The sequence below is a fragment of the Dipteris shenzhenensis genome, chromosome 9 (assembly GCF_047967505.1).
Source record: "Dipteris shenzhenensis isolate YYH24624 ecotype China chromosome 9, Dip_SZ_1.0, whole genome shotgun sequence".
In the NCBI taxonomy this organism is placed as follows: Eukaryota; Viridiplantae; Streptophyta; class Polypodiopsida; order Gleicheniales; family Dipteridaceae; genus Dipteris; species Dipteris shenzhenensis.
The window spans coordinates 13,637,654-13,660,855 of record NC_141604.1 but is presented as its reverse complement, the minus strand read 5'-3'; the positions used below and the strand labels follow the sequence as shown (position 1 = coordinate 13,660,855).

At 41.2% G+C, this 23,202-nt stretch overlaps 1 protein-coding gene across 2 annotated transcripts; it reads left to right on the top strand.

Annotated features, from left to right (window-relative positions):
* Positions 1–1,100: 1,100 nt before the first annotated feature.
* On the top strand, positions 1,101–11,662 carry LOC147898231 (uncharacterized). Of its 2 annotated transcripts, none has more exons than XM_087379791.1 (3): positions 1,101–2,333; positions 2,442–2,519; positions 11,410–11,662. In XM_087379791.1, exon 1 carries the CDS (start codon positions 1,119–1,121, stop codon positions 1,950–1,952), a length of 834 nt encoding a protein of 277 aa, XP_087235917.1. In that variant the 5' UTR covers positions 1,101–1,118; the 3' UTR covers positions 1,953–2,333; positions 2,442–2,519; positions 11,410–11,662. The 2 variants fall into 2 exon arrangements, with proteins under 2 accessions (XP_087235917.1, XP_087235916.1); XM_087379790.1 differs by having other exon boundaries at positions 11,404–11,662.
* Positions 11,663–23,202: the final 11,540 nt, after the last annotated feature.

Below are 23,202 nucleotides of genomic sequence, written 5' to 3'. Positions count from 1 at the left end.
GTTTCTCACAGTCTCATAGACCCATCGGTCTTCCAAAGACTTTAATAAACTTTCTTTCTTTCTCCTCAGGTAGTGAGGGTCTTGGATTCTTAGGTTCATACAGAGAAGGTCTTGGATTCTGATGTTCATACAGGGAAAGCTTGGCACTTAGGGCTAAGACCTAAGAGAGAAAATTATGTAATGACATTTGCCATGCAAGACAGAGTTTTTGTCTTATGCTTGTTCCTGAAAAAACCAAGGCAGGTACATGATTTTGTTGTGCATCATTGATAAGCAATTTTCCCCTTTACTAAGATTTCTTATCAAGTAAAAGAAAAACAATATATATAAACCTTGGTTTCAAAATTTTGACTCATATGAGCCAAACCAACATTTCATCTAGTCATGAGAATAATAGAGCATTCTGATTGACTTCCGAATATTTGGCTCTAGAGGGGCAATTACAGCTAGCCCTCGTTTGCTGTTACAGCTCGCCCTCGTTTGGGTAATGAACCAAAAAGGAGGTTCAGTATTCTGATCCTGACAATTCCAAAGTCTAAGGTAAGAAATTATTTCACCTTTTGTTAGCCTAGGGTTGGACTATTTTTAATGCTTTGGCCACAACAGTCTTTTTTAAAAACCAAGGAGATCTGCTGGTTGAGATAGTTTGATTATGCAATCCACCTCTGTTAAGCCATCTTGGCTCTATTATACTAACTCAGTCATGTAGACACTCTTTTAGGACATGTGGACTTTGATTCCCAGTTAGAGGTAACAAGTCCATTGAGTTCTGTTGTCAGTAGATAGTTCTACTATGGTCAGGTCTGTGGGGTGCTGATGGGCATTGAGTGTAATAGGTTTGGCTTGTTTTTTTATAAATATTGTTCCGTGTCAAATGAGTTCTTATCAGCCTTTCGATTTGGTATCTTGACTATATTCTTTTGTCTTTCAAGTATAATCTGGTTTTTACTTGTGGAAGCACACGATCTTGATCAACATAGGAAGAAACCTAGAATCTATATGTTCAATCTATTGCTCCCTTTCGTTTTTAATTACAGCAGTTTGACTTCTGGATCAGTCGTGCACCTGAACTTAAATGTGTGTGGTTTGCTGATCAGGTGCTTGTAAGAGCAACGCAGATGTGTAAACCGCTCCCTGAAAAGAAGTTCAAGGATGCAATCAAAGACAATTATGAACCTAACACGCATCGTTTCTCCTTTCTGCTGGATCAGTCGCAGACAAATTCATTGTTGTCTCTATTTATTGAAAACCCAATCAAAACTTCAGATGAGCTGCTGATGAAGCAGCCGGCTACTGTTTCAGATTTATTGAATAAAAGCACAATTGGTGTGGCTACTGTTTCAGATTTATTGAATAAAAGCGCAATTGATGCAGCAACGCTGCAGCAAGAAGAGGCAGATGAAGATTGTTGGATTAAAGCTTGGCACAAGGCTTCACCTTTCATGCCTCCAGCTCAGAGATTAGAAGAGAACAATTCCAAACAAGATTATAGGGGTGATTTCCTTGGGGATGCTAGTACTGGTGATAACAGGAGTGAGCATGTTTTCTGTGGAACACAAGCAGCTGCTGCTTCCTTTGCATGGACGAAGAAAATAGCTGGTACAAAAGTGCCGCAGGAAGAAGGAACACAAGAAGAACAAGAGGGAAGTCTGATTGAATCTGGAAAGACCACAGGACTAGATATTGATTTTTGGAAAAGAGCTTCGCTAATATCTTCAGCTCAAATGCCTGTATCTGCACACTCAACAGAGAAAAGTATTATACCAGAGTATCCGCACAACTCCCTTGGGGATGCTGGAATTGATACAAACAGTAGCACCAAGGCTGGTTTTGCAACTGCAGTGGATTTTGTGAAGCTCCCTGCATTAGGGATGGCAGAAAACGAAGAAAGAGCAGTCTCCTTCAAAGCCAGTGACATTGGACTGGAATTCAATGGAATCATCTACGCCTGAAGTACGGTCATGTGCACCAAATGATGCCAAGTGTATTGAAAGAAGACAGGGAAAGATAGAGGGGGATCTTGAAATTTTGGAGAAGTTAAACCAATTAAGAATATTGGGGCTGCAGGATGATGTACAAGCAAAAGCTGAAGTGCTTGCCACTGTACTGTCAGAAAGCACTGTACCAGATAGAGCTGAAGAAGCTGCCACTTTCCAAAGCAACCCTGGTGAAAGTTCTGTATTATATTGGGAAAAAATAGCTAGAGAAGGGTGCTTAAAGGAGCAGAAAATGTTGAAGGAGGATTGTAAGGGGCTTAGGGAGAACCTGCAGGTTTTAAATGCTTATGTGGCAAAAACCATACAGGAGAACAATTTGCAGCTATGATTGGCCAGGTATCTGCTTTTTTGTTTATGCAAAAGTTCTAGGTCCTTATCACATCTATGGCTACTTGTTGGTGAAAGTTTCTCTTATCATGGCGGCATGCTATGTTGTATTTGAAGATGCAAAAAGATCACTTGGAGTTATTAAGGGAACGTGAGCAGCTTCAAAAAAGGAATTCAGTGTTGGAGAATACTCAGGTATGACACATGTTCATGGCATATGCTTATCTTTGGATCACTCTCTCACATTTGTAAAAATTTGAGAGACTTACATTTAGCATATAGAAGGAGAAATTTGTTAACTCGAAAGAAATTTTCAAGGCAGCTAGGCCCCAGTGACTTTTTTGGATGAGAACTTTACATACCTTTGTTTCTAGAGGTTTTGATTTCTTTCAAAAAGCTCAACAAAAAATTCACCCAAAAACATAAGTCGATCCAAGAATTGTAACCCTCTCTTCTAGTCTGTATAGGCGAAGATTCTCCAGTTTGAGGAGGAATGAGAATCACAAGAAACAAGATGCATCCGTAAGAAGAAGATGCAACGTTTCTAGTAGGGGAACCACAAGAAACATGATGCATTGGCATGGAAATAACATCAATAGGAGGATGGGGAGAAGTAGCAACAATCACTTTTGGCTTCCACACTTGATTTGGATTACGACAATAATGAGAAATGTTCTTAGTCTTTGGATGAGTTGTCCAAACCATAGGATTCTTTTGATTAGCCTTTAAGCCGACCTCCCTTCTTAATATTAAGACTCCTTCTACGTTAAAAACTGTAAATAGTGTTGGATTTATTAAAATATCTTTTCACATGCACAAATTGCACTTTTCCAACTCCTTCCATTTTAGATCTTTATTGAACATTATGCATTTTTTGTTGTTAAAGAGAACCTAAATTCTTTGATTAGTGATTCTCAACTCAAGTATCAAGTTCTTGGTCAGTGTCTATTCCATGAGTTGCAAAAAAAATGCATTTGCATACTTTTGCAAACATTGTTTGCTTAAAATGTGTTCGCAAACCTGTTGTTTGGACATGCTTCACCTGCAAAAAGTGGAGGGATGTGGATGATGAAGACCATGAGGCAATGCCATCTTGAGCATGAGTGATGATCTGCAGGCAGTCCTCACATGCAGTTTGGTAGTAGTTGTGTTATTAATGACAGTGTAGTATCCCGGAGTTGAAATACTTAATGCATCATTAGAAATTGTAGGTTTATAAAGTGCCCATGTTTGTTTCCAACAGGACCAGCAAGCAAACGTTTGCAAACGTTCACTTGCAACTATGACTCCGTACATATATCACGTGGCAGATATCTCTAATTGAACCATCAATGAGACTTACTGATGCATGTAATTGGTTATTTATTATCGTCACCAACATAGATGCTCTAGGGTCTATTGAATGTCTTGATTGACGTGGAAGCTCGTATGAATAGATGTTTTTGAATCAATATATCAAATGACTGTATGTTGTACCACCTGAGACATGTAAGCTTCAGTAGCTGCTCAAAGATGAGCTCTTACTGCTCAATATGCTCTCTTATATTCATCCAGAATTGCTCTCCTATTGTTGTAGGTATGCACACTGTGGTGCCCTAGAATGGTGAAGACCTGCTGTAGAATGAACTGCTGGATCCACACAGTATTTGATGGATTGAGGCTGCATATTTTGCAAAATATGACACCAGAAGAGGTATGTTTGTAAGAATCAAGCCCTTAGTGAATCGATTGAGATGGGGCAGGGGAGCCTACCGAGGGTTTAGGAGGGTAGTTTGCAAAGGATTGAGGCCTATCCCCAAAGAATGTTGCTGGAACTGCCATGTTTGATGGGCATAATACTTTTAAAAGCTACAGCCATAGGTCAAGGGTCAAGGCCCCTACAATGGGGCGTTTTATACGGCACAAGGCCACATAAATGACTGACCGGTTGCTGATCTACAGACTGGCCAACCTTTCCAGGCGGACGAGACCTGGTTTAGGGCCTATAAGCCCCTCCACCAGGTGCATTCTTGTGGACGTTGTCCAAGCCCATCTTCCCACTACAAGGGCTCATGGCTGGGCACATGCCAACCCCCCCTGTCCGCCCTATGATTAGGGTCTATTGCCAGCCTTATGTGCTGGCCTGGGTGACTCATTAGGTGGCCCTAAAATAAACCTAAGAAGGATGGTGGGTTGGTGCCCATATGACAGCCTCTCTAAATCCCTCCCTCCTACAGGTCTGACTCCCCCTTGTTCGCAAATGAAGGCTCACAAGTGGGGAGTTGATCTCTACATTCCAATAAGATTGTTGTCCCCTGTATTTGTAGCATACTTGTATTGCTTCTTCTGCCTATCTTAGCCCTGCGATATCATTTTGTTGATTTTGATTGTTGCTTTTATGGTATTGCTGATTAGATTTACTTTCGTCACCTGTACGCTAAAGTCCATAACCTTGGGAATTAGACTTATGTGAAGAAGAAAGAAGAAAGAAGAGTACTCATTCAATCCAGGTTAGAAAAGAGAAGAAAATAACGAGAGAAAAAGTAGAAAAGGTAGCTAATCTAATCCAAAGTGTAGAGATGCTGATGTGTGTCATCTGGTTTAACCAGGATTTCTTTACACTCAGTGAATTAATAATCTTAATTTTTAAGCGGTTCTAATCTTAAGCTACCATATGCTTGTCGTCTTTGAGTGGCGAAAGTAAAGCTATGTTCACTTGGCCAAATACATGTCGAGACCATATTCATTTGTCCTCACTCATACACCAATGGTCTCCATTGGCCTCATAGACATTACATTTATCCCATCATTTCCAGGGTGCACCTACAAGCCAATAAAGAACACAAAATTGTGGGTAGACCCTTGCAATCTATTGTGCATGCTGATATAATGATCAGGTGGAGGGTCATTCCATATGGTCTCTGCATAACGAATCGCTCTTGTATGACTCACGAGCCTTTATATGGCTTGAGTGCCAGCTGAGGATTCCACTTAACGCACGTGACACTCATCAACGAATATTTATCAACGCGTGATGCTTGGCACTAAATGTCAAGAACTCTTCAATCGTTAAGTATGATCGTGTAGAGTCTTGAAAATATGTGCCCCTAACAAACTTTTATTCAAAAATCTCATTAATTAATTAGTCTACCCCCATCCCATGAAAAATTAATGCATTAAGCTAAGCTTATATAGGGCCTCAATCATTAAATCTAAATTAATCTAAGTTAGCCAACCCAAAAATCCATGACCTCTGTCTTTCCTATTTCCTCCCCTGGCCTCTCTTGCCCTTCTGGGTATCCTCCCTTGCTGGTGGTCTCTCCTTTGATTTTGGCTCCACTCCAACTTTCCTTCCGTCTGTTCGCCATCTCTGTCAGTTGGCGACCCCTTCCTCGGTTGGCAGCGTCTCCCCGGCTCCCTCCTTCCGTGCTCCTCCCCTCCCTCGCCCTTTCTCCATACATGCTCTCCCTCTCAAAGGGGAGTTTCGACTTCGCTGAGTTCATTTCTTTGATGAAGAATCACGAGATCAGGGGCATGACGACTATTCCTACATCCTGCAGCCGGTACTCTCATGGTCTTTGCAAATGGATGGGCTATTGGGTCTGCAATGGCTCGTCCTCGCCTTCCCCTCTCCCTCCCTTCCCCTCCTGTCTCCCTCGTCCTTGCCTCAGCTCGCACCCCCTCTCCCTCCCTGTGCTCCCCCTCTCACTTCCTTGTCTTCCCTGCGTTGAGCCCACATCCCCCTATCCTACACTCTTTGCCTGCTCGATCATCGCTTCGTGGTAGCCTACTACTTCCATCCCAACAGTCGAATGAGAGTAGAGGACCTGTTGGGATGTGTGTGATCAAGGGCTTGCTAGGTGCATGTGTGCATCCACTAGTAGTCATATGGTTGTGTGTGTGTGTGTGTGTGTGTGTAGAAGAGGCGCACTTAGTGCCATAGGCCATGACACAGGTGATGATGTAATGCAAAGAACCCCACATGGGATAGTGCCTATGATTGTGGAGTTCCTATGATTTAGGAGTCACCTCCATTGATGTAGGAGAGGTGCCACTGATTTAGGACACCCTCTCTCCATTTCTATAAAAGAGAGACTTCTCAAATCAATAGAACAGCCATCGCAACATCTTATGTGTTCTCACTGAGTCTTGTCACAATGCATCTATTCTTCCCCACGTTCCAACATTTGGTATCAGAGCCACTCCGACCTCCATGAGCATCTAGAGCTTCCAAAACTGCCATGTCATCATCTTTCCCATCTCTCTCCTTCTTCATGATTTCTTCCACCTCTTTCCCCAATTTTTCCAAGTGCTTGTTCTCCCTCTGTGGGCGATCATTTCCCGAGCCCTCTGAGTTGTAGCTTCCTTAGGTTAGGGCAAATCTTCAAGTCCAAGCAATTAAGAAAATACTACTCCAGTCGTGCATACCGATAGCTTCTTTGTCCGACGAACTTTTGTGTAATTTGGCCTATAGAAGTAGCCATTGCTCAAATGCTCTTAGCACAAGCTGGGCGACATTACAAGAAAGGTGATGATGAAGTTTGAGCACCAATGCTTGCTGGAGTAAGGAGAAAACACAAAAAACCTGGTTGGAATAGGCGCATCTCTCCAGGACGACACAACGCAAAATTTCAGCATTCCTCTTTGCTGGAAGTAGTCCTCAGTAAGAGCTTCCATTTGCCTTTGAAAGTTCTCTCAAAGCTTTTCTCTTCAGCTTTAATTGCACTCTCCAACTTCGGACTATTTAATTTGGGGGTAACAGTGATATTTGCTTCTAATATGAACCATTGAATATGGTTAAGTGCTAGAAAGTTTCATTATTATCTCAGTTATCTTTGGGCTTTTGGATGTTTGACCATTGGAAGTGATCTGAGGCATTGGAGCACTGTCCTGCGGTTTGACAGTTTTGGTAAATGTTCATGATGCATTTATGATATATTTTGAATTGAATATGTTTGAATACTATTTTGTGAAGGAATAGACACTGCCTTGTAAGAGGTAAGACCTTCCTAATGGCTAACATGAGTAAGATAGATGGTCATTCTTTCCATACTTAGCAGATCAAGATCAAGTTCATTCTCATGAAGAAAGTCTATGGAATATTGCTTGTGGAAAGAAGAAGAAACCTTCAACAAGAAAAGGTGAAATAGCATGGACAGTAAAAGATGAAAAGGCTCTAGCAATTATTGCTTTGGGTCTTATTGATGAATATATTCATCACATCGATGGGAAGGATACTTCACATAATGCATGGAAGATATTTGACAAGATATTTGGTGCCAAAGGTAAGCACTCAAAGATGAAGATACTTATTCACAAAATATTAGAATGCTTTTGTGGAAAGACCAGCCACATTGAGGAAGAGCTTGAAGACAAGAAGAAGATCAAGGAGAACAAGGAAAAGAGCTACATCAACAACAAAGCAAATCTTGCTGAAGAGAGAACTCCATCAATAAATGAAGAATCAAACTTTGTGGTAGAAGATAAAGACTATGCCTTTTGAGCACTTTGTCTTTTGAATTTTATTTATCATCACTTGGTCAAATTTTGAGGTTCTCTGCCTGGAATAGTACTCCAAAAAGAATGTTATGTGTTTTGTCTTTTGTAAATCACCTCTGGTCACCATATGATGTAGGCCATGTGATATGTGTTTACCCCCATGGTACCTCTTGCAGACATGAGAAACTAGGTTCACACAAAGGCCTAAGATTCATCCTTGTACACGCAAGGGAGAACCATTTGGGGGGTCTATCCCATTTTTGTAAACCTTGACCCTTGGGCACCTTTGCTAGTATGAGATCTTAGCCATAGATTTATTCTTGACCACCATGAGATGGCATGAGAAACTATGTGACTAGATGTATCCTTGACATAGCAAGAGGCAAACCCTTGAGGGGGGGTATGTTGGGATGTGTGTGATCAAGGGCTTGCTATGTGCATGTGTGCATCCACTAGCAGTCATATGGTTGTGTGTGTGTGTGTGTGTGTGTGTGTAGAAGAGGCACACTTAGTGCCATAGGCCATGACACACGTGATGATGTAATGCAAAGGCCCCCACATGGGGTGGTGCCTATGATTGTGGAGTTCCTATGATTTAGGAGTCACCTCCATTGATGTAGGAGACGTGCGACTGATTTAGGACACTCTCTCTCCATTTCTATAAAGAGGGACTTCCCTCTCAAATCAATAGAACAACCATTGCAACATCTTATGTGTTCTCATTGAGTCTTGCCACAATGCATCTATTTTTCCCCATGTTCCAACAGGACCATGGAGGATCATGGAAGCGGAAGGTGGAGGAACTATGGTGGTGGCTGGCTATGGCGGCCATGCTCACCCGTTAGGCAAGGCTTAGGGTTAGAATAAGTTAGGTTAACATTACTTGCAATGGCTCGTCCTCGCGTTCCCCTCTCCCTCCCTTCCCCTCCTGTCGCGCTTGCCCTTGCCTCAGCTCGCACCCCCTCTCCCTCCCTGTGCGCCCCCTCTCACTCCCTTGTCTTCTTTGCGCTCAGCCCACATCCCCCTATCCTGCACTCTCTGCCTGCTCGATCATCGCTTTGCGGCAGCCCTCAGCCTTCGCACCCTTGTTCGGTCTATTGCTTCCATCCCAACAGTTGAACGAGAGTAGAAGACCATGGAGGATTGTGGAAGCGGAAGGTGGAGGAACTATGGTGGCGGCTGGCTATGGCAGCCATGCTCACCGTTAGGCAAGGGTTAGGGAGAGAATAAGTTAGGTTAACATTGCTTTAGGTTAGGTTAGCCAGGTTTTATCAAGGTTGTGAACTTATGTTAGTATAAGGTCCAATTAAATTTTATGTAAGGTTCTGAACTTATGTTAGTATAAGGTCAGATTAATGTGAAATTTGAATTGAATCTGTTTTTTGGCATGGCATTTTTCTACATAAAAATAGAAAACTGTAGGCTTTTGTAGTGTCATGATTAGAGTAGTAGATTGTGAGCTATGGATTTTAGAAGAGAGTGTACGCATTATTATTGTTTTTATTGGTTTATGTTTTAATATGCTCTAGGAAATATTTACAACAAATTTGTAGAAAATATGTAGCATCTAGATATTGCAATACTAAAAATTGAAGAAATGTAAGACGATGATATAATTGGATGTTAAAATATCTATGAGCAATGAAAGACGATGATATAATTGGATGTTAAAATATCTATGAGCAATGAAGGTTATCAGAAGTCGAAAGGCTTAGGGTTTACCTTGAACCTAGAGCCAGTGGGTAAATGCTATTCACATTCGATGACTAAGGCAAGTTGTAGGTGTGAGGTTGCTGATTTCTATAAGCAATGGGACTCCGAATGCGATAGGCTAGATTTGTTATGCTTCTGTGCTATATGTGGTGCCAATTAGCATGAGAGTTAGCTTTTTTACCATTTTCATAAAATGATGCTACTAAAGAGTTATCTTGCTGCTTGCCATGCAAGTAACACATGCCACGTGCAACGGGTCTTTCAGAATTTGCATGGTCTCTCTCTGAATCGACGACATCCTTTATGGAGTACAACCAATATGTCATGTGGTTAAGAGTTATCACCGTCCAAAACAAGGAGATTGCCATGGGGCTAAGAGGGGGAAAAGGAATTACAAATGGTAATGAGCCCTCTCCTCCGTTGGGTTCACAGCATTAAGTCTAAGTGAAAATGATAATGAGGTAAAAAATGATTCAAGTTGGACAAGGATACCACATTTTATCATAGGTATGTGTTATGATCTGAAGATTATGCATAGCATGAGTTGGCATGATGATGGGTTTAGGTCGAGCCAGGGCACCCTTTAACTGGGGCTCCAATGTGACTTTTAAGTCTACCCAGTGTACGAGTGCCCTCAGTTAGGGATACCTGTGGGAAGGTACACATATATATGAAATGAGGGCTCATTTGTGGAGATCCCGTGGGGTGGACTTCTTGAGAGATCAGGACCTAGAGTACTATCATCAGATCCACGAGGAATGCTTTCTAAACGGTATCTTTCGTCCATATTTGGGAAAGGTTATCATTGTTATCCTTGAGGATATTCTTGTGTACAGTAAGTCTTAAGAGTGTAGAGAACATCTGAGGATGGGTCTAACTATTCTTTGATGAACTTCTTAATGCTAAGATGTCCAAATGCGAGTTCTTTGACAGAGAACGACTATGTTCTGGTCATATCATCATTGTTGATGGTATTTGCATAGACTCTGAAAGGTTCCGGTATTGAATGAATGACCAACATTGCATACTGTTACAGAAGTGAGATTCTTTCTAGGATTTACTCAGTGTTCAATTAAAGATGTTCAGCAGTGAGTATGCATGTCTTGGGCTATCACTCTTAAACCTTGTGAAAGGTGTAGTGAAAGGGATTCCCTATAAGAAGGTTAAGTAAGGACCCATAGTACAGACAAATGATGCTTTAAGGATTTGAAGCATGTGGTAACCACATCCATATCATGATCCAAGTAAACCATTCGTGGTTGGGATGGATACCATTGACTACGCCATGTACAACTGACTCGATTTACAAAACTTACATTCTGAAGCTTACAATGATTAAAAGAAAAAAAGGAGAGTTTATTTTAGCGTGGAATAATATAAGGGTCAATGGAACAGAAATCAAGGGAAGACCGTGAATGTATTATGCATCGATTGAATGTTAATGTGCTTGAAAAAATGTTCGCTAATTTGATTGGGACATGGTGAGTGAGTTTGGTTTTACAGGATTGGTTGGTTATCCTATTAAAGTTGGAACTTATGAAATAATTCTAGTTTTAAGAAACCCTTAGAGATGTGAGAGAGTGAAAGAAAGCACAATACTAGCCTGATCATGTTTATTTGTTGAGATAATTCATAATTTTATCATCTTGACAGAACATTGAGCATAATGTTGTTCAGAAATTAGAATCATTACTCGTTCATGATTGAATCTTCTTTTTTTGCTTGTTCTATTTTCAGTCAACTCTAGGTCATTGAGTCTTGTATAGGGTTTCCCAGATCAAATTATAGATGTTTGCTGGATTTCATGCTGATTTCTGATTGTGTATCTTTGTAGCACAATAAAAAACCTTCCAAACCGCAAAATTGATTGTTCTTTTCTTTTGCTTAGGTTCAGATGGCCTCAGATTTGCAGGCATTGAAGTTGGAGGTAGCCAGGATTTCACATCGGCTAGAACCTATTTCATAAGGGACATATTTTACAGCTGGGTTTTGATGGATAGTTTGGGCTGGACTATATGGAGCCATTATTTATCTCATAATTGTTTCATGTCCATTATGATCGTCCTTCGTGAGGGATTGAAAGGTGGAGGTGACTGTAATTACTACATAAAAGTTTTTTTGAACTAGTATATATAGCAATCAATATATGACCCCAAGTTCTTGTGTTTAGGATTTTTTTCTGTTGTTGCAATTCCCCATCCATCTTCATGCCACATGGATATCAATGATGAGGTAGAAGATATAAGTTACATGCCAAGATAAAGATAGTGATTATTTGGCATGATTGCAATGAGACTTGGGATGCTAGGAAAAATGTTATCAATACTAATTTTATTATAGTGGTACGAGATGAAAACCTTAAAGGGATGCATATGAGGAGAACATAGGGCAGGAATGTATCCTATGAGATTGATAACAATTGACGTTGCTTTGGCAAGGTTGAGAACTCATGTATGGGTAAGAGTACCAAAATGGTGAAATGGGCACTAAACGGAGAGGTGGACTCACTACCTTGAGCCCCCTCATGAGGACATGGGAAGAAGTCTTCCATGTAGGCAATATACAAAACTGTCTCACAGATCCTAGAAGAGCAGAAGAGCATGCAACTGTAGCAGCATGTGGAGCATATAATGACCAGGGAATGGGAAAGTTTTGGAGCATCCGATGTCAGAGAACGGGAACATTTTGGGGACATCCAATGTTGGAGAACGGGAACGTTTTGGGATGGGGGAGTAACAAAGCCACCTCATTAAATAACATGGAAAAATATCAAAATCACTTTTTACAGCTCTCAACTTTCCATTTCAGTTTAAACTTCTAAACACACAAAATTTCGTGGAAAATTGAATGTACATTTATGAAGATGTTTGCAATGTGGATAATGTGAGGTGAATAAGACCAGATCAGAGAGGATATAAATATACAAAATACAGGAAAGGCGACCACGCTTGCAGGCTCAAGCCTTACACAAGGGATCATGTTGCCAATATTGATTCAATATTGGGCACAAAGGCCCTCAATACAAGATAGGAAAAATTGGCTCGAGAGAAGTACTTGATCTACAGAAAAAGAGAGTCAAGTAGTCAGCCCTGAAGGTCTGAAGATGGCATAGCGAAGAGGCCTCCTTGATCATGGTCCTGGGCCTCGTAATCATTCTCATACTCATTAGAATCCTTTGCTTTATCACTGTCATCATTCTCGTTAGATCAAAATCCAATATATGGTCAAGAGTGCTCTGTGTCGAATGCTCTGTGTCCTAAATTTTTTAAGTAATAGTAAGTCTGCATTAACAAATACAACAATGCTTCCAAAATTGCTCACAATCACTCAATAGGCGAAGAGCTAGCATTGTGGCTGCGTATGTGAATGACCAAGTGACACAATAATGGAGCATTTGCCTTGTAGTCCTCCCACCAACGAATGGAGGAAATCTTAAATATGTCATTTTGCAAGTGTCGTAACTCATTCTTTCTCCAACCATACAAAGTATCTAGACTTCGAATTGTCTCAATCATCGTATCTAACCCTTCATACACCTTCCCAATACAATGGTCATTCCTATCCAGATAATGAGAATAGGCTTTATGACCTTAAGCAATAGGCCAACATCATTCCAAAAGATGACATCCAAAACAATGGACCAAATCTTTGAAATTACGCTTATGCCATGCATCCCACTCAAAAGAAACAAGAAGTTGCCTCAAATAAGTTTTCAGCTTAAAAGTTGCTTTGACATGATGAAATTGTAAGCAAAAGCATGTGTTTGAATACTAAAGCAATTCTTTGGGGATACATTGCAAAAAATAGGCAAAATGTAATGGTGGTGAGTCATGAAAGTGACAACATGATTGCCCATTCAATCCACGTCTTGCAACATGTTGCTCGGCCCATGTGTCATGCAAGGAGTGGAAGTAATGCTTCTCAAGAATCTTCCTTGCTGTTGGAGTTCTCATCATGGAAAAGAAATTGAATAACATTGGCACCCACATACTCAATCGACTTGTCTAAATCGTCAATAGCTTTAACGAAAAAGCTAGCCCCTCTAGAGTATGGAAGGACACCCTTAGTAGAGGGGCTCCTAGGGTCACTCCATCTCCCATCTTCCATCATTGTGATACCATATCTTAGCCCTATGTTGTCGATGGGACGAAAAGCTTGCTTTATGGGGGATTTTTTTGTCTCCAAAATTGTGGGTGCATAGGGCCGGGAGGAGTGTCCATTTCACCATATCAATGAAGTAAAGATTGTGGGCTTTTATCATGGGTACATCTACTCCATAAAAGAAACGGCTGACTCTTGCATCTGCCTATGCCCTCCTTTTAGGATGCCATGAGGCTACAAGGCTAGCTTGTATGGCTCTCGGGGTTGGTGAAGTGGTAGCCTGACTTGTATGGTAGAAGCTCTACTTGTAAACAAGAAGGTGGGAATAGAAGCGGAAGTAGAAGAATGTGTCCTACCACACATGGGAGAATTTGCTGCACCTGGGACTACTGTGCTCGATCTGGAGGATCAAGAATCACAAGTCATGGTCCAATATTGTCCAACATCTGTGCAAGTGCCTTCAAACGTGCGTGATTTGCAAGTGTAGGTGAAGGGCAAGGGAGATCCATGCTCCCTGTCTCTTAATAATTGAGCCCACACTCGTTCTATGCCTCCATTTTTTGTTGCATTACAAAAGCAACAATTTTGATTGCGTGCTCCTTGTTCGCTTTGTTGTATTTGGCAAGGGGATCAACCTCCAACTACCACGGAGAACTTATAGTTCGCCTCAATGCCATGTGGAGGAGCCATTGAAAAAGATGATGGAACTTGAAAGAGAGGGAGAGGGGGGGTAGTGATTCTTGCAAAAAATGGCAACAAAAGGAAGGGGTGGGGGGTTGAGCTGTGAGAGAACTACAAAAAGGATGGGGCTAGGCCCTGGGGATGAGAGTGGGGGTTGAGAGAAGGGGGCTAAGAGGAGTAAGAGTGTGCTGAGAGGCTGAGAGAAGGGGGCTAGGAAGAGGAGAGGGTTGAGAGGAAAGGCTGAGAGGAGTAATAGACCAAGGTGGGCTAAGATAGGATGAGAGGATTGCAACACAGAGAGGAGGGATGGAGTGGTAGGAGCAACAAGAAATAGTGTGCCAAATGGGCACTCTTTTGGTATTTTTATGATAGTTTGTGGAAGCCAAGTAGGTGGAACGCATTTCAAGAATGTTGGAATGACATTTCAGGATCGATAAAAGTTTTGAATGTTCCGAGCTATCTTGTAGGAATGACAACGGCATTTCAAACATTCTGGAAGGAATGTCGTGAAGGAGAACGATATTCCTTGGTAACTATGGTGGAGCAGGAGCGGCATGTTTGAGTTTGCTCAAGGCCCATGCGTATGACTGTAACAAGTTGGCAGAGGGTATTTGACAAATCAACAGCAACAGATATGGTCTGTAGTAAATAGGGTCAGCTGTACAGGGCATACTTGTAGGCAGTTGGGATAGAACCAGCCGAGCATAGCAAGCAGGTACAACAGGTTAAGGTCGCCAATACTCTAGGTAGCCAATATAATAGGTTGGTAGGGGCTTGCCACACAATTGTCAACTGCACAAACAGTTATAGACTAGGTCATTGGAGTTTGTAGCTATGGTTAGTGGAACCCTAAAATCTTGAGGACATTTTCCTTGTAAAAGGGTCCAAATGTTGGAGGTCCAAGCATCCATCTTGTACCTCAAGATTGGTCACGTAGAAAGCAGCAAGGAAGCCAAAGTCCATGCATTCATTGATTGCCTCACTTATGATGGAGGTCTTTGCCCAGGAAAAAAAGCAATAGGGAAGTCTATTGGATCAAGTCTCAGCATCAAGACTCCAAGATCCAGTGAAGCCTATTTGAAGGCAAGGAGTAGCTAATGTAGCAGAAGGATTGTTGCCACATTCCGTGGTATGAGGCTTGTAGCTAGTTAGGACAGTTCGTATAGTTAGTGCTAGTCCTATCTAGGGTTAGTACAATTAGGACATTTAGTACAGTTAGTACTAGTCCTATCTAGGTTTAGTATACTTTGGACATTGAGTCTTAAGTTAAGGCTATTCAATGGCACTAACTATCCCATGTGGTCGTACATGGTGTGCTGCTTGTTGGTTGCCAAAAATCTTTGGGGTAGTTTTGCAGGAACATGTGACTTGTTTCTTAGGCTCCTACTACCTCTACGCCCGCTACCTCGAGTAGTCATACCGTTGGTACGTTTGGATCACCTACCACTACTACTATAGTTGTAGGCTAGGGCAAGCAATGGAAGCTCAAAAATGAAGGACAGAAGACAAAAAACAAGATGCTGGAATGAATTGTTGCAAAACTGAGAGTGGAGGCTCAAGAGAGAGCCAACATAACAAAACCGTAGGGCTAAGTGCCCTAACTGTCCTAAGTGGTACATGCACTAAATGTACCAACTGACCTAACTAACTGTAACTAGGCCTACAAGGCACATACCAAGGAATGAGTGACACCTATGGGTAGCCCATAGAATGGCCTACAAAACCCCCTCCATGGTATGCGCTAAAGTACTTGGACGTGGCTCAAGATACCTGAATATCTAATGTCATGGTTGCACATGTCATCCCATAGGGATATAGCAACCTGTGACTGTACAGAGTACAACAAATCAAGACAAAAAAGGTACTAAGTTTAAAGCTTGCCGAAAAGCTTCAAACTCAGGTCGAGGTAGAGTCTTCGTAAAAAGATCTACCAAGTTGTCTTCACTGGGAACATAAGACAATTGAATATCACCTGCTGATAATCACTCTTTGACATAGTGATAATGAAACTCAATATGCTTTGAACAAGCATGAAAAATGGGATTCCATGCAATAGCCAAAGCACTTTGATTATCAGTGAAGATGACGGTAGGAGCCAGTCTAACATTAGCTTACTTGCATAATAAATCGGGTAATTTAGCATGCCTTTTGGTTGAGCCAATATAATCCCAATGGCATAGCTAGGTGCATCAACATGAACATGAAAAATGACATCCCACCTTGGTTTGCACAATATATGCATTTCCACGGCCCGTTTCTTAAGTTCATCAAACACTTGTGCCAACTTCTTGGGGCACTAGAACTTGGTATCCTTCTCGGTTCATATAAGCGACTCTTGGCGAAATCTTTAGTAGAAGCTTATAAAACCGAAAAAGGATCATAACTATGTGAGATTTTCGAGTTCAAGCATCTTTTCAATGGCTTTAGCTTTTCCTAGCTCCATGTAAGTGCCTTCTTTAGAAATTACATATCTAAGTAACATACCCACCCAGACACAGAAGACACTCTTGGTTGGATTTAATGATATGCCCTCTTGTCTGCACCAGTCAAAGACTTTACCCAGGTAACCAAGATGCATAGACACATAGAAATCATCCAAGTAAATGGCAATAAATTTAGTTAAATAATCTCAAAAGGTATCAACCATAAATCTTTGAAAAGTTGATGTTGCATTCTACAATCTAGATTGGCATAACCGTGGTAGCATATACACCCCATTCTATTGTGAATGTTATCTTGAATTGATCTTCAGGTGCAATGGATATATGATTATAAACATTGTACCCATCCATGAATGAGTACATCTTGTGCTCATCTTGTGACCATCTACTTGGTCCAGAATCCCAACTATGAATGATATAGGAACTAGACCTGGTATTGTTTGGGCATTAGTTTCCTATAGTAGACATAAAATCAGAGTTCACCATTCTTTTTTGGTACCACCACGATAGGAAACAACCAATCAATTATGTCAATGGCATAGATGAATCCTATTTGAATCAATTTGTCAAGTTTGGCTTTAACTTGCTTGGCATAATTAGAATTCATGTGGTACCATTGTTGTATGACTGTCTTGGCATCCAAAATCAATGGAATTTGATGTTGACATACTTCTTGAGGTACTCCTAGTAGAAACATATTTTTGTATTCCAAGAATAGCTCTTTGACTACTTGGAGCTAATTAGCAAGCAAATATGTGATGCCCACAACAATGCAAGGGTCCTCTTCAATTCCCAAATTTGGTTCTTATGTTGGTTCGGTATCAATTGTTCAAAACCCAACTAGGTAATCGTCACTATTGGTTCTATAGTTCCCATTCATCCTCTATAAAATTATTGGGGTAAGAGCTTCATTACTTGGGCAGTTTTTTCACTTTCATCTTCTCCTTAAGCTCATTAGCAACTTAGAATACATCAATCTCTCCAATAGGTAAGATTTGTAACTTCATTAACCAAGTTTTTATGTCTTGTGGGAACTGATCCTTAATTTCCAAGTCTTTCAGTCGGCAACTTCATGAAACCTTGTTTGGGTTAGTGGAAATCCGAACTTTAATGTCCTATGTCCTAATGGTCATTATATCAATCCCCCAATCATGCATGACCCTGGCACTCTTAAGCCATGGTCTACCCAATAGGATAAGACAAGCATTTCCTTACATGGGAATAACCAACAAACTATTTGTGTAATGAATTCCACCAATTGTTGCAACAACATGTTGGAGCATACCTTTTGGCTCCACCACATCTACCATATGAATTCAAAAGGGAAATGGCTTAAAGTGTTTAAACTTAAGCCATTGAGCAATCGTTTTTGAAATAATATTGAGACTCCTGATCCAGCGTCAAAGATTACTCATCATGACCGTACTTAGTGCATGCTTTGCAATATTGTGTCTACATTCATCCTCAATGTGTCCTTTCTTAGGAATTTATTGCACCATTTCTCATTTGATCCAAGCTTGTACCAGAAGCCCATTTCTTTCAAAGCCTTTTAAAGTGTGGACTTTAGCTTGTTATGCTTCGATGACATTATCATGTCTTCACCAGTACTGTTCTTTTTCTTGATTTTCGACTTGGCCCCTCCAATATTTTCCAAGGTTGCTACCCAGTTCAGTAGATCCTCATAGGTCTTGCTGGGTTGACTATTTCTGGGGACTGTATAACCACCTAGGTACAACCTGTCAGGAGCCAAGCACACAATGACTTGTCAGCTAGAGGCGTGCTTAACTGGTTGATAAGAGCTCGCATCCTTAGAACAAAATTTTGGATTGATTCCCCTCTTGCTGCTTGATTTTGCTAAGCTTGGTTCGAACTTTGAACATCTTCTTTATTAATTTCCTGTTTGAAGCATTTGAGAAAAGCTTCAATCATGTGTTCCCAATCCTAGTTTAGCCAATTGGGAAATGATTATACCAGCTTTGAGTACTTTTAACCAATTGGGAAATGATACCACCTTTTAGCACTTTCACCAAGGTCTAAGGGAAGTAATTCATATACTCCTCCTTGGTCTTTGCCTCATTGATATGGCACACCCATAGAGAATTTACCTTGACCGATGTAGCTTTCGTTAGCTTGGAGGTTTCTAGTTCAAGTTCCACCCGATATTCTTCATTATGATAATGTCAACAATGTGTCTCACCATGTCGGCAAGTGTGAGCATGCACATGGGATCTCGTCTTGAACCCCTCAACTTCCTAACTTTGGCTCTAGTGGCTCTGCTTGGCCTAGCTCTGTACAATTGGATTGCCACCTAGTACCTTGGCGATGGGTTAGGATCACTAGGTACCCCCCATCTTGGTACTATATTTTGTGGTGCACCAGGGCAGGTTTCACGATACATGTGGCTTGCTACCTAGTCAAAACTCCAGTCTTGATTCACAATTCCATTTGTAATTCACTTTTGTCTCCATCTCATGGGCAGGTTGTCTTTATTGTTCTTGGTTTTAAGCACACCTTGCTTTTGTGCCGGATATATGTCCTTCCAAGACACGTGACTTTGGCTCGGGGACTGGTTTGTTGGCTTATTCAAGGGCCAAAATCTCAATAGATGAGTGCTCATATTTCTCTAACCACCGCTTGAAGGTTGCTTTTTGGTTGAAGTCTCCACGTCAATTTGGATGTCTTCATGGAGCCAGCTCACTCCTGGTGTCAGTATAGTAGTCAAAAACCAATACTCTTTGCTTGTGACCAAGTCTTTTGCTTCTTCAGGCTCTTCGATGGTGCATGTGTGTTCTTTGCTACATTCTTGGTTCTCACAATTTCCTATTCTTGGTTCGGAATTTTCATTGCAACTTCTCTATCTTGCTCCAACCAACCTTGTCATCCTTCGCGCAAGTATTCTTCTCTCTTTGATGCATATCTTTTTCTTCTCTTTGATGTGTCTCTAACATCTTTTAGAGCCTGAATGATATAAAGAGCGACCTCAGCATAGTCCTCAATCTAGATCCCAATAAACAAACAAGTATGCAAGATTGAAAATGCAATAGAGGACCCTCTAAGGAAACTTTTAAGATAGTATGCATGACCAAGTAACTGTCACAGCTCATCACCTCTTAGCATGAATTGTTGCTTGGGTAGGTCTGTGCTCTAGTCCTTAGCCCACTCCACTCAATTCCCCACTCAACTCTTAGCACGACAATCCCTAGTAGGATTGCCAAATGTTGATGCTTGGCTCTGCTCACCTCTCTGAACCGGTGTGGACCACTGCTTGTGCATGGTGCTTGATAGGAAGATGCTCTCTATTGCACTCTGGGAGATACTTGGTAGGCATTCCTACACATTGCTTGGTTGCAAAATCACATAAAAGACTAATGGCGGGGAAGGGTCCATGTTACATGGGCAAAACCGTATGAAGATAGGTGAAGGATCATGCAGATAGTGCAAATCAGAATATGAAAAGCCACTTGTATCAATCAACAAGATAGATCATTACAAACAGCCTGGCTTTGCATAGACCAAGACCAACTCATTCCTTGGCTCGAGACACAACACTCACCCAACAACAAGACGACTCACCACTCATAAGACAAAATAGCAAGGGGGACGTCCTCACTTCATTACAATGACTCACTCTTTATGGTTCAAAGGTCCCTCCTACGAGGCGATTCAACCAACTACCTTCCTATTTCCTAACCAAGAATCTCTATCAACCGCTATCTACTATTGGACCTTCTACTTGACAACCTCCTGCTCGTCCTTGCCATCCGGAGTCTCACTGCTTGGAGAAGCTCATCTCTTGGTTGTTTGTTGGGGCAACTATGGTGCTTGGTTACTTGTTACCTGGGTTAGGTCCAAGGGTTAATAGAGGACTTGTATCATTAGCTAAATCGAACTAATATGCCCATAGCACCTTCAAATGATTAGTACATTTTGTACTACTCGAGCACCTACAAAACTCTTTTGCAGCATCATTTGAGTCAAATTTTACTTAGAGTTAACATTGTTTGAGTCCTTTACGGGTTCTCATTGTTGGCATTGGTTCTAAAATAATATATATATTAGCATAGTTGTGTGCATTAATATAAGGCATCTAACTTCTCATAAGTTGTAGGAGTTTGTAAATTATCATTTTCCCTAGGGAGTCCCATCCAGCTCATCCGACCTTGGATATGTCCAATTCCAGTTAGAGTGTCATTTTGACCTCCTATTGAGAACCGCACTTGGCAGGCTTTAAGGCTATACCGCCCTCACTTTAGCTAGTTTTTATGTTAACCGTTGTGCCAAGCGAGTGGATGTCAGTCCAATTTGAACTATTAGATAGGTTGAATGCTCAACATCATCAAAAGACATGGATGAGAGTGGGTGGGAAGGCTTACTTAAAGAACGGATATTTCGCTACTCATGAGTGCTATGTATGGTGTGGCTTCTGGTCTACGGGTAAATTTTCAAAAATCCAAGCTTTTACCTCTACATGCTAAATAAATGGCATCATATTCTTTGGCTTGGGCAAATTGTTTTGCCTTAGCAACTTGTCCATCTTAGTTATCCTTTGGGGTGGATGGTCACTTGCCGCTAGCAAATGGATTGGGTGCTCACCAATAAATTGGAATATTGGAAAGTAGCCACTTGGCCATTGCATGTTTGACTTCGCATTGTCCAATCAATGTTGGCTACATATATACAATACTTTTATCTTTAATGATGCTTGACAAACAAGATACTGCAAAAGTTCCATGTCAAGTATTAGGAAACCTTTTGGTGGTCCAAGCATTGTGGTAAGAGCCTAGGTTGCTCTCCATTGAGTGCCTTTGCTTCAACCTCAGGCTATTATGACGTGTTACTTGCCTTCACATTTGACCACTCCTGCCTTTGGTCAATAGCGACCAACTCAATGGGATCTTCTTATGGATTTATTGATGGTAAAGTTGAGGGATGCACTTTTGTGATCCAATGCTTTTGGACTGGAGGGAAATACTCTATCATCTCAAATGGCATGGTTGGGATTCTTTGGAGGGAAACTCATTGCATGCAGAGAGTCTACATTAGTCTAAGGCTTTTTTATCATCTGTTGGCATTATAGGAGCCTAGACGCTCATATTTTATTTGGTCCAAAGGGATCCGTCATGTGGGAGATGTGCTTATTTTATTTGTTCCAAAGGGATCCACATTGTGGGAGATGTGCTCGATGATGATGGTATTATGCTTTCTTTTTCTAAAGCAATAAGATAGTTTGGTTAGGGAATGCAGTGTCGATCTCTTCCATATACATTGTCTCAAATGCTTAAAGGCTTTCTACCAGTGCTCGGATTGTGTCTCACCTCAAAGATTTGGCCCTTAATTCATAGCTTTTGGGCATCATTTGTTATTGCTGGGGTTGATATAACGGTTGCCAAGTTATATAGGGTTTTGTTCCCTCCCCCTATCATATTTGGGCCATGAATCGTAATGCAAGATGGTGGCAATTTTTTTTTTGGCAACTTTGGAACAAAAAACTCCTCTTTGCCAATAGGTTTTCTTATGGTGGGTTATGCTTGGAGTTAGTCCATTTGAATACTTATTGGCACGTCAGCATATTGCTCTTGCTACCTGTCACATATTTTTGGCTCCAAGGGAATCCATGGCTCACCTCTTTTGGCACTCATGACTTTTTACTTTCTCTACAACAACTTCTACGGGTAAGGTTTCCTAGTGCTTGCTTTGGCAAGTAGTTTTGGCTTTTTAGGCTCCACCATGATAGGCAAGGTTTTGATATTTTTTTCGCCTGGGCTTGCTATTGGGCACTTTCAACTCTATGGACAAATTATAGAAACCCTAGAGTATTTGGTGATCCGTTTCTGGCTAAGTATCATTGCTATTGGATGTCTCTATGGCTTGATTGTCTGCATGTAGGACATCTTGATTATTCATATATTTGTCATACACTGTTATCTTTTGATGTTGTAATTACATGCCCTCTATTTGGAGATTGATTTTTGGAATATCAAGGTACACAGATTTCACAAGAAAAAATGTGCGTGTGTATGTGCATGCGTGTGCGTGCGTGTGTGAGAGAGAGAGAGAGAGAGAGAGAGAGAGAGAGAGTCCTAAGTGCATGTCTCCCACGCTGCCTAGGTGTGCACACCCATGTGATGGTCTAGCCACCTCCATGGTTCACACGTGGGGTGTAAACGTTGGACTCAGGTGGCCATATCGATCTCTGGAGGCTCTAGCCTATCCATTTTTTACAGTAGGCAGCCTTAAGGGACGTTTTGGTTTTCTGAGTCCTCATTTAGCCACGTGTCATAAATATGAGTTGTTGATTTGGATTGATCTGAATGGTAAAGGTTTTGTAATGTAAAACATCTATACTATATTAAGGAGAGGTTTGCTAAGCATTCTTAGCTTATTAGCAATAGTTAGCAAAGCAGGGAAGCTTTTTCGAGAGAGGTCCAAGGTGAGATCGGTTGGAATCTCTCCACTCAGCTGAC

What these genes read in the sequence shown, in the direction of transcription:
- LOC147898231 (XM_087379791.1), top strand. Translation starts at nt 1,119, where the DNA reads ATGTGTAAACCGCTCCCTGAAAAGAAGTTCAAGGATGCAATCAAAGAC.